Source organism: Pollachius pollachius (assembly GCF_949987615.1).
Source record: "Pollachius pollachius genome assembly, chromosome: 3".
Classification (NCBI taxonomy): Eukaryota; Metazoa; Chordata; class Actinopteri; order Gadiformes; family Gadidae; genus Pollachius; species Pollachius pollachius.
Genome location: NC_136936.1, coordinates 21,202,336 through 21,214,144, shown reverse-complemented (window position 1 = coordinate 21,214,144; position 11,809 = coordinate 21,202,336). Strand labels below are relative to the sequence as shown.

Genomic DNA, 11,809 nt, shown 5'->3' with positions numbered 1-11,809 from the left:
CACACACACACACACACACACACACACACACACACACACACACACACACACACACACACACACACACACACACACACACACACACAATTGAACGGATGCTAGGCAGTACTGAATGTGATTTTAAATACATTTTGGTCTATTTTTTCTGTACAGGTCTTGCACGGCAATTAACAGTCCTTGAAAAATTAAAAGTAACCAAGGAGACAGAAAGTGTACGAGCTGCCATGTGTTGTGGGCACACTCTAGATAGGTTTGCTATCAAACACTTGGCAGACATGAGTAAAATGTATTAAATTTGCAGATTTCTAGATACAATATGTTGTGCTCTTTGACTGGAAAAGGCAGGGCATCCAGTGGCATTATTGCTCACAGATGCCTGCATCTTAAAACTGTGCTTGAATACACAATGACTATCATTAAGGTCCAAAAAAAAGTATAATACATGCTTTACATACAAATATCTACAAGTTTGAAAACATTCCTTAAAAATGGGCTACCATTTTTAAGGTCAAATAAAACGCATTAAGATAACTACTCCAGTCGGAGGTTGGACATGATTACTCCAGTGAAGGAATGCCCTGTTGCACCTTCAATGTACCGCGTACAATGTTGTATGGGTGGCCTCTTTCCCTATTCCCTATTCTGGTTCTTTGAACAAATCATAACCTGGTAGCAAAATAGGACATGAAAACAAGAGACTGCGCACATGTGAAGTCACATTTCTTTGAAAACTGTAAAACTAACCACAGCCCTCCCTCCGTCCAACCTAACCATAAAGTGCATGAGCTAAAACAAACTGAAAACCCAAAACCTCTAAAGGAGATATTCCATTGCAGGCTGTTTTCTGTGTATAGAGCCTTTTTAACCATCTCAGGGTTCCTACCATTAAAATACTTGAGGTTCTTCAAGACACGCAGGAGACACCTGTTCTGCTGAGAAGTAATAAATTAAAAAAAAGTGGACAACTTAAAAAACAGTTAGCAGTTACAAATGTTAAATAAAACATCCATACAGATAGTGGGGTTTTAAAAAAAACTAACTGTTGACCTTTTGAGGCTTTTGAGGCTTCGCAATGTCCAGTCATAAGTTATTGTTTTTTTCTTCAGATAGGGAAAAAAAAGCGAACAATATCCTGAAAGTGGGACTTTATGTAGTTCTGCTTTTGATCTGATGCGCGGTTAGTGTCATACAGTCTAGTAGGAAAGAAGTTGCGGGACAATGCACCTTGTGTATGTCTATGGGTCCATCCGTTTACCCACTCCAAGATCCATTTGGGTAATCTTTGGTTATGAGATTGCACATCAGTCATTTTGTCCAAAATCAGGTACGGTAACACTGTCTGCTGCGTGGTTTTCATTTTACAAAAAATACGTGAAACCAAACAAATGCAAAAAAAGTGCTTGACTTGCTACAAGAGAGAACCAGAGGATTGTGGGTGTTGTAGTCAACAGTCAAAGAGAATGGTCCCTCTGTGACCAGAGCATTACTCGTACAGCGTGACGGTACAGTAGCAAAGGGCGGAGATACGCCGGTCCACACTGGCCTTATCTGCAGGAGGGAGGAGGAAACAAACATGAGCAGTCATCAGTCATCAGTTCATTCGGTAGGGACGCTCGGCCCAGCCCACAACGCTCTCAGGCTGATGTAAAGTGAGGTCACTCAATAGGACCGTTCCTAACTCAAACTCTGTGTGGTTTCACCTTGTGTCACGGTCGTAACCAACCCACAAAATCAAACCACTGGTACAGACCGCAAAACAGGTTATAAACAGACCTAAAATGTCAGCAACCCCCAAAAAAAGCCCCCCAAAAAACAAATAACGTGAATGATGAATAATATAATACAAATTAAAAGCAGGAAACAGCAGGCACTCACACTTGGCCACGTTCTCCACGTCGGCCGGGTCGTTGAGGATCTTGGAGAGCCCCTCCAGCAGCATGGCTGCCTTGTTGTAGCGGTAGGCGATGTCCTCCGTCTGCTGGAACATCTCATCGAGCGCCGCCGACTGGACCTGAACACACCCACAGGGTTCAACGGTCAGGACTTTCATACACGAATGTTCATTTGGAATCTATTCCAGGTTTTAACGACTTTCATACATGAATGTTCATTTACAGTCCCTCCAGGTTTCCATCCGTTGATACAGAATAAACTGTTCTATGCTTTACATTGATATCTATCCCCGCTTTTCTAAGTCGATACACTACGTCTTGTTCTTCATTGACATATAATTGAATATGTTAATAATAATAATAATAAACTGATTACAATAATGCATCTTTCATTGGGACCCATTTTAAGGCACTACAGATAATAAAAAAAACACCATGTCGGCCTATGCCAGGGTGGTCCTCCGTCCACAGAACAGGAGCGACTCCCTGACTCCAGAGCTGTGAGGCGTGGGGGGGGGAAGGGCCAGAGTGTGACCACGTACCATCTCCACCGCGTGGTTGTAGATGAGCTTCTCGGCCGTGACGCTGTTGATCTCGTCCACGAAGCGCTGCTTGTCCGCGAAGAAATGGTTGAGCCGGTCGGTGAGCCGCCGGCACAGCGAGATGCAGCTCTTGTACCGTTCGTTCAGACTCTTCACCACTGAGGAAGAGATGCACGTCGACTCGTGTTGAGGCCGTGTGTATAATGGATACGCACAGAGGAGCGCATCAACATTTTCTAAACACGATTAACATCTCCCAATGCAACGCAATCCTGTTATGTACACAAAGTATTTAAAACAATAATCCCTGCTTATCAACACATTGTCAGAGGGGATGGTTGTCAAAAAAGAAAGGATCAGTAATACCTAGCCTAAACAATAGTTAGAGAGACTGCTGTGGAGGAACTCACCCTGTTTGACAGCCGTTGAAGGGTTGAGCTGGGCGGATTTGATCTGAGCCTTGGCCAGATGGAGGGAGGAGGCCAGGAGCTGAGCACCCTTCATATACAACACCAGCTGCTCCACCTGCCTGTAGGGGGAGACAGTGTTTCATAACATGAGTCACGTGGCCACACATCACCAGTGCAGCAAGTTCTGCAATTACTGTGGTTTTAGGTTCACAGCCTCACGCGTTAAACAGACCTGAATCGTGCATGTTCAAAAATATAGAACATTGACTGAAATTTCTTAACAAATGACAGTCACTATTTGCCATTGGTATGACATGATCTAGGTTATTTATATATTTTATTAAGATATTATGTATGACACTGCAGAGCTTTTCGAAAAGTGGGTCAATAACACTTTCATAACAAATTAGCTTTTAATGTATTCCCACATTGAAAAAATATGCAAACCAGTCTGCAAGGCTAGGCTGGTGGTTCTGCATGAGGAGGATGTAGAGCGGTTTTCACTCCTTAACTGAAATAATGACCTAGCTACTCACTTTGTCTTTCCCAGCAAGTAAAACACTCATCAAGACAGCCAGCTTTCCTTCTGGAAGGGCAACACAGCTACTGATCCTGCCTCCCGCTCCTCCCCAGGCTCCTCTTACCCCCAGTCCCTGCTGAGCTGGCTGATCTGGTCCACCACCACGCTGTCCTGCGGGGGGTAGAGGGAGGCGGCCGACGCCCCCAGGTCCGTCCCGCCGGCCCGCAGCGCTGCGATCTCCAGCACGCCGTCGCTGAAGGACAGCATGGTGCGCAGGTGCAGCAGCGTGTCCGTGTGTTCCCGCTGCCCGGGTGAGAGACAGAGAGACAGAGGCACTCGGGTCAGCCCCACAATGTCACCAAGCGTGGTGGCATTGGGATTCAATCCTCGTAATACCAAGCCTAGCTTCTTTTTTTTTTTCTCTGTTCCATCGCTGGTTGATCCTTTTTTTTTTTTTTACACATATATAGCATACACAATATGTTACATTCGGATTTATATACATTGCATTTGCTATTTTCCTACCATAACGATTCACCCTGTTTAAGTAAGGTCCTGAATCCATATAAGAGCAGGGGGGATTATAGCACCGCGATAAAGTGTAACACGTAACACATACAACGCGACAAGATGAGACACAGACAACAGACGACAGAGGGAAACGATACAGGACGACATCAGAACTCACAAAACGTGACTGGACAAGACAATTGACACACACAATGTACTTAATTGTATAGCATCTACAGTAGCTGCTATGATTGCTTTACACGGGGAATGGGTTAGCCTAGAGATTGTAATACTTGCACTTGGTTCTAAGAACATCTTTACTGTACCGACAGCGATATATTGTTTCACTTCTTATGACAAATGTACCTATTGTAACAAATGCACTTATTGTAAGTCGCTTTGGATAAAAGCGTCTGCTAAATGCCCTAAATGTAAATGTAAATGTAAACAATGGGATGGTATTAAAGATTGGGTGGAGTGATCTGTGATTCACATTAAGTGGTCACGCGTTAGGTGTGTATGCGTCGTGTGTGTTTCATTAAAAAAGTGAATCCCCCGTCATGGAAGTCAACTAATATTAAACTATTACTATTCTTTTTAACCAAGTCCATAAATGGTGATCCGTAATGTTGTTTTGAAAGCTAAACGGTGCCCCCCCCCCTCTCCCCCGCCCACCTCCATCAGGGTCTCCTCTGGCAGCTCGGGGGCTTCGAAGGTGATGAAGCCGTCCAGGCTGGGCGGGGACGTGCCGTAGGGGACGTAGCGCAGGCTGCTGGGGCCCTCCGCCGCGGGGAGGCTACCCACAGAGCAGGCTGGGGGGGACGTGCCCATCGCCATGCTGGGGGGGGAGCCCACGTACACCCGCCCGCTGGTGGTGGAGCACAGGGAACCCGCCGAGCTGTTGGAGCCCACTAGACGGGGAGAGAGAGCGAGAGAGAGAGAGAGACAGAGGCATGAGGTTATTCTCTTCTCCAGAACAGCAATATTATGAGGATATTGTCAAAGTGCTTAATGTTACGCTGGGCGGTTTTCTCCGCTTAGGAGCTTAACATGGACACCGGTAGAAGAATGGGGAAGACTGACACAGAATGAAGAAGGGCAACGTCACATAGGTAGGACAGCAGAGGAGTGCAACAGCACCTCAATCGAAAAGGATCACAAAGGACTTTGTGAAAGGCACATTAGGGAAGCACTGAGAGAAGGAATTGCCGGGACTTCACCATTGCTAAATACTAAATCTACTGCTCTACTCAGGCAAGCCAGGTTAGTAATCAGGGGTTATGAAGCACATGCAGGAGGTATATATCTGAGCATGGCGGGCTGCGGTGCTCGTAGTTGCGGAGACTATCCCCGGCCCGGCCCGGCCTAGCCTACCCAAGCCTAGCTTGGCCGAGCCTAGCCGAGCCGAGCCGCTGTCCCGGTAGCGGGATCAGCGGGTCTCACCTGAGGTGGTGCGCTGTCGGGTGCCCAGGTGGCTGCAGGTGGGGGGCGTGCTGCTGTTGGGAGGTGAGCCCACAGTGAACAGGACAGTCCGGGGACTGGCCCCCCCTCCCTGAGCCAGCCCACTCGAACCTGCAGGGGCTGTGGTGAGGGAGGGAGGGAGGGAGGGAGGGAGGAGGAGGACCGCCATTTAACACACTAAACAGCCAAACATGCGCTCTATATCACACAGTGCTTCACACACACACACACACACACACACGCGCACAATCACCTAAACACGCACACACAGCAAACCAGGGTAGGGAGGGCTCATGCCAAGTGTCGATCTTTTTTTTTTTTTATTACTTCGGAGTCCACCCTTTTAGTTCACTCGTACGATCTTTATTCAAATTGTTTAAAAGCAAAACAAAAGCCTGTGCGGTGAGTTTGTTCAACACGAGCAGGTTGAGAAGGTCGGGGGATGTGTGTGTGTGTGTGTGTGTGTGTGTCCGTGCGCATGTGTGCGTTTATGTACGTGTTTTAGTGTGCATGTGTACCTGTGTCCATGGGTCGCTCCGTGTTCAGGCTGTCGTTGCTGCCCTGGTAGGGCTGTCCGCCCAGAGTTATGCGGCCCGGCTGCTCCGAGAGACGGCCGGTGCTGACTGACCTGTGTGGGGGGGAGGGGGGGGGGTTGGACAACCGCAGCGAGCTCAGAACCAGGACTATCAAAAGCACTGAAGAAACAGTGGGGGTCATCATCGTCGTCGTCATCGTCCTCGGGACCCTTTCCACCCGTGTGTGTCTGAACACGGGACCCCCAGGGCCTGGTGAAACACCGTACCTTCCAAAGGGGGTGCGGCTGGCCTCGGGGGCGGCCTGGCGCCCGCTGGGGTAGGGCCCGCAGTGGTGGTGATGGGCGCAGAGGTCCCGGGGATCTGCCGGCGTCCTGGAGGGGGTCTGGTGGTCCGCCAGAGCCATCAGGTTACAGGACGCCTGTGTCTTGGGGATCTTGAAGGGTGCCGAAATGACCTGAAGGACAGAATATTTTCACAGGGCAAAATGTTACCACACAGTTTTTCCTTTTTACTAAATTGAACAGTTTCGTTGATTAGTTGTAGCACATTAGAATAAGGATACATTAATGAAACATTTCTCAACATAAGTTAATTCAGTGATAAGAATTATTAACAATTAACTAACAGTTAATCAACAGTTGAGTTTTTTCTAATCGGGTAAATTTTTTGTTTACTAGCCGTGTTCATGTACACTAAAGTAATGGTGTTTATGTTAGCTAAGGAAATGGCATTCATGTTAACTTACTCATTTACGCATTATCTTATACTCACCACTATGCTAACCACTATGCTAATGCTATATGATAATGCTTATTACTGCATTAAGGAACTAATGCAGTCTTATTGTTAAGTGTTACCTGGTTGTCCTTTACTATTATGAAGGGGATAACATAGGAGCAAACCAAACTTTAAACCATCCTGGACGTGGTCTGGGTCAGCCTACCCTGGTGGGGGAGCCGATGATGGTGGGCAGCGGGGACTTCTGGAACCAGTCTGAGGTGCGGGGGGACGAGCCCAGCAGCTTGGTGGGGGAGGTGCCCAGGCTGGCGGGGCGGCCCATCTGAGTGTGGCTGGGGGCCGGGTAGTTGGAGCAGGAGGAGGAGGTGGTGGTGGTGGGCGGCGTGGGGTCCGACAGCTGCTTGTGGAGCTGCTTCTGCCGGGTCTGGTACACCTCCGTCAGGGTGGGGGCGCTGTGGAGCCGGGCCCCCAGCAGCTGGGAGGAGGGGACCGGGGAGCCTGGGGGGGTGCGAAGGAGAAAAGTGTGAGCATGAGGTTAACAAACCACAATCATTTTCAAGGGCCCTCCCATGGAATACACAGACAGACCATTCAGAGTGGGCTGCGACATTGTTGGGGCAGCTACACATGAGGACGTTAATCCTTTGCTGGGATTACAGATAAGGGCGATAGCCAAGTGCTAACGCCACCTTCCCAAATAAAAGGTCACCATGACAACCCGACCTCTCCATATAAACACAAACACACCTGTGACACACGGGAATCTTACTGTTGTTGCGTGGGAGTTAATAGAACACCGGATTGAGTGACTCACTCATTGAGGTGACAAACAATGAGCATTCATGTTGACTGTACTGCTGTTCTATTACTGGTGCTTATCTGTTTATTACTAATCTTTTATGAATTATCTTATACGATATAAGGTCACCTTGGGTATTATAAAAAGTATATTATTTATGCTTATAAGAGGGACAATTCTGTCCGTGCATAACCTTAAACTAAGTTTTAAAGCCCAGAGCACACCGGGAGCAAATTTAGGTAAAATCTTGTCGCCTTACCCCAAAAAAGCTACAGAATCATGTTATTTTAAAGGCGCAAAGCTTACAGAATGTAGTGGTCTACTTTGGAGATTCTTTTCATCTGTCCCAACATGGCCATGTGCTTTTGGTTGATTAAAATAAACAATCTATTTTAGGCTTTTCCTTAGACGCAAGTCAACAAAAATTGTATGAGAACTCTGCTGTAATAATTATGGTACAATAATAGTAATAAGGTTTTGTATTAGGAATAATAATAATAAAATATAAATAAAATGCATCATTCACCATGAATAAGAGGGCACTTAAATTGAATAAAGAGAGACAATAGTTACACTAAAGCATTTGTCTGTTATACTTAAGGAACACGGCTATTATACATGACAGCGGTGTGGCGCCTGACACAAACAAGCTAATCCATTGTACACGCTGAGCTACCCTGTAGCGCGGCGTTAGCGGTCAGCGTTGTCCCTGACAACATACCTCCAGAGGAGCTGCGGCTCCGGGACTCGTGGCCCTGGGCGTTGCCACAGCAGCAGTGGCCCAGCTGCTCTGGGATGGTGCCCACTGGGGGAACAACAAGCACCACATTACTTTCCATGGCTGAATTCAGGCGACCCCGTTGACCGGGGCTGACACGCGAGAACAGGAATGTTACCAATGTTCACCGCCGACATTTTAAATGTGCCACGTGTCCCGAGTGACGGAGCTCATGTTGGCATGGCAGTGGCCTTACCCAGCGGCGAGGGGGAATAGGGGCGTGAGCTGCCCGTGGAGAGACGCCGCCCCACCGCCTGAGGAATGTCTGTGGAGCCGGGGGACCCGGAGGGGGCCTTGGGGAACCCCATGGGGCTGGTGTTGGAGCGCCGCACCGTGCCAGACCTGCAGGCCCACAGAAGGAGAGGAGGTCGGGGTTAGCGGCCAGGAGAGAAACCACGAGGGGCCTTCCCCGGAAACAGACCGCATGTCTCGGCCCATAACAACCCAGTAGGGTAGGGACAGGGGGGAAGCTATCCCTCAATATACTGGTATACTTATATATAATTCTGATATAATAAATATACGGGAGAGGCAACTTATGATGATCCGGCAAAACACAGGGAGAGTAGTCGAGAAAGAGCATACATGGTGTCACACTGAATCACCTTTCTCAGAATAAATCAGCTGACATGGACTATGGCCACTCTGGACTGCGTTACCTCACTAGCTCCACAACACAGGGCCACACTGTCTCCAGGAAACTTCCCCTTAATTCGTCTTCCCACAACTGACTTCATGGTCTGCCACAACAAAACACATTCATATGCAAAGTGCCGACAACTTCCTCTGCTTTCCTGTTTCTCCCCCCCCCCCCCCCCCCCCCACAAACACACACCCTGCTGATGTAACTCAATTGAAACATTCACAACTGCATAAATAACTTAAATGTTATAGAGTCATATATATCGATAACTTTGTTTGACTTGTTGATTCGTGTTATGGATATGAAGGCATTCTCTGGAGGCAACTTAACCATAAACCAAACATTATCATTATTCTTTAACTTCTTTGACATCTTAACACAACAACTTATTGTCCTTCTGCTTAACTTAATTTACAAGTTTCCATCAACGTCAAACTTGGTGATCCCCTAACAAGCGATATCACATCCCATGGGGGTGGTCTATCAGGGGGGAGACAAGCTTGCTCCTCCCCCACGCCGGTGCCTCTTACCTGGGGGAGCCGCTCAGCGTGTTGGTGGGGCTGCTGGAGAGATTCTGCTTGATGCGTTGGTAGTTGCGCACCTGGGTGGGCACGGGGATGGGGGTGGTCTCGGCCCGGGGAGACACCATGGGGGTCTGTCCCGGCGTGGGCTGCGGCGGCCTACGGGACAGGAAGGGGGAGAGGAGCACCGCGGTTAGCCAGTGTGGTCGGGGCTGCTGTTGCTGCTGCTGCTTCCCCCAGGGCTTCAGAGCTGGGACTTCTGGGTTGTCAACACCCATGCTCATCCATTACAGTCCACACATGGTAACTGCTAAAACAGTTTTAGTGATTTGTAAAATAATCGATAACAAACCAACTGAAACAAGTACGTTGTGGTTTGTTTTTGTTCGCTCTTTCTTTTCTGTAGCAACGACTGAGTCGGCTTTCATAATGTTTCTCCCTGCTGGCAAAGGGAGAACAGTGTGCTCAAAAAGGGGCCGGCCGTCCATGTAAACACACAAAGGCACGACCAATGAGCTGCGTGTGGGAGGGGGCCAATTCCAGCAGCTAAGCTCTGTGGGCCGGCCCATGGCACGTGCGAGCTGGAATGGGTGGACCCTCTGTGAGCAGCACAGACACGAGCCAAGCAAAACAAGAGGGGAGGGAGACCGAAATGGAGCAAATTTGCACTATTTTGTTATTCAATTGGAAACAAAATGTTCCTCGCCAAGAAATGACTGGGTCACCAAAAGGGGAAATCTGCATATGGAACAAAGAAAGGAGATAGGACAGTGGGAGGAGTCTTGCCAACACTGGTGGGGGAAGGGAAAACTGTTGGAAACCAGTATTATGTAAGGGGGTTAAAAGCAGGGGAGAGAAGAGGCAAGGGGGAGAGAGCCATGCTTGCTGCTCCACGTGAGAGATACTGCTCGGTACACAGGCCAGGACAAAGAGCCCACAGAAAGCCTCCACATGTTCTGTTAACTCGTTGAAATTCTGAGAAGCCAGAATGAAAAAGTGTGTTGGCGTAATCTCCCAGAAAAAAATGAAAAGAAAGCAAGTGTATGTGGAGGGGAGTCTTTTTTCTGTCCTTCAGTCCCAGTTTAACAATACTCTAAAGATAGTCCTCTCTGCCTATCCCTCATCAAGAAGTGAGAAGAGAAAGAACAGCAAAGCTGCAATGTTGCAAATATACATTGCTGTGATACACTTCTTTAAGCGTCTATAAATAAAGACCTATGTCTGTATCTATTTGTGTGTACGTGAGCAAATAGGTTTGGGGTAACAAAGGACCATCCATATAGAATTAAACCAGCATGGAGAGAAAGACTTCAGTGAAAGCAAGAAGAAAAACAAACAGTAAAAACCGACAGGAAAGGCAGAAAGGCAAAGGACAGAGGACTGTTTTGCCTGAGGCTATATGACGAGTAGACAAAAACTGATCGTGGGAAGAACAAGTCTGCTGCAATGCAAGTGGAAGCAAAGTTTCAGTGGAAGGGAGACCAATAGAGAGAGACAAAGAGCCAGAGAGCCAGAGAGCACAAGACGTCACTAAATGATCGTGTTGCTTTAAGAGATGGCAGTCTAGACGCGTGTCCTTTGGAAGGCTGGGTTCGCCGCAAAAGATGACCCCTATCGAAACCAAGAACACAGCGATGCCTTCTTGGGTTCTCAGTGCATGTTGGTCATGACTATAATTATCTCTTGCAGTGGTTCTGCTGTTATTTTAGAGCGCTGATCATATCGCCTTGTTGTTAGTTTTTAAGCCCAACAGCTACTGCAGCTCTAGCACATACAGTAAGGGCCACACTCGCAGATTAATAAAACCATGGTCTGAGAATGATTCACTTCCTGTGTACGACAGGAGGCTGACCACCAGAGGAAAGTAAAGCAAAATATTTATAGCGTCTGCCAGATGAACAGCAGCCAATTCACAGACTGGTGACGCAAATTGTTGCGTGACAAGGGAAACAGAGCAGCCAGCACTGCAGCCAGGGAGGAGAACACAAAATATACACACAGTCATCGGCGGTGCATGTGTGTTTGTGGGTGTGTGGGGTTATTTATGGCTAAATAACCCACCATGATTAATACCTGACACATGTATCACAGCGTCATATTTCCACTGCAGACCCAAGCTATTTTGAACGTTGAATACCATCCACTTACCAATGCTTTACCACTCAAAGTTCTGGTTGTTTTATGTGTAGCGAGTGAAAGTGGGGAGCAGCACCGACGACATGCCGGCTGGTCTGTTTCCTTGTTCACAATTTTTAGTCACATGGGGTGAAATTATATCAACACAGCGGTTTAGCCTACAGGTATATGCACGAACGACCACGGAGCAGGTGGTTTGTGGGCGGTTAGACACTCTGCTTGGACCCAATAGGGATGTTATTATCGGCGCCATCAATGTTATAGAAGGAACAACAGCGTGGCCTCACACTCACCCTCCACACAAGAGAAATTCACCCGATGCC

The 11,809-nt window shown here is 47.9% G+C and overlaps 1 protein-coding gene across 1 annotated transcript in view; it reads right to left on the bottom strand.

Moving 5' to 3' along the window:
• Positions 1-11,809, bottom strand: part of ulk2 (unc-51 like autophagy activating kinase 2) — a 27,394-nt gene continuing 15,585 nt past the window's right edge. Inside the window, exons 14-27 of the mRNA XM_079731591.1 lie at positions 11,780-11,809; positions 9,360-9,509; positions 8,383-8,528; positions 8,130-8,213; positions 6,815-7,107; positions 6,138-6,325; positions 5,854-5,963; positions 5,318-5,455; positions 4,550-4,785; positions 3,489-3,667; positions 2,845-2,963; positions 2,435-2,592; positions 1,876-2,011; positions 1-1,548 (exon numbers count right to left, since the gene is read on the bottom strand). The exon at positions 11,780-11,809 is cut by the window's right edge and continues 31 nt beyond it. Of these exons, the coding sequence (XP_079587717.1) occupies positions 1,484-1,548; positions 1,876-2,011; positions 2,435-2,592; positions 2,845-2,963; positions 3,489-3,667; positions 4,550-4,785; positions 5,318-5,455; positions 5,854-5,963; positions 6,138-6,325; positions 6,815-7,107; positions 8,130-8,213; positions 8,383-8,528; positions 9,360-9,509; positions 11,780-11,809 (2,032 nt within the window). The 3' untranslated portion in view covers positions 1-1,483. The remainder of the gene's footprint in view (positions 1,549-1,875; positions 2,012-2,434; positions 2,593-2,844; positions 2,964-3,488; positions 3,668-4,549; positions 4,786-5,317; positions 5,456-5,853; positions 5,964-6,137; positions 6,326-6,814; positions 7,108-8,129; positions 8,214-8,382; positions 8,529-9,359; positions 9,510-11,779) is intronic.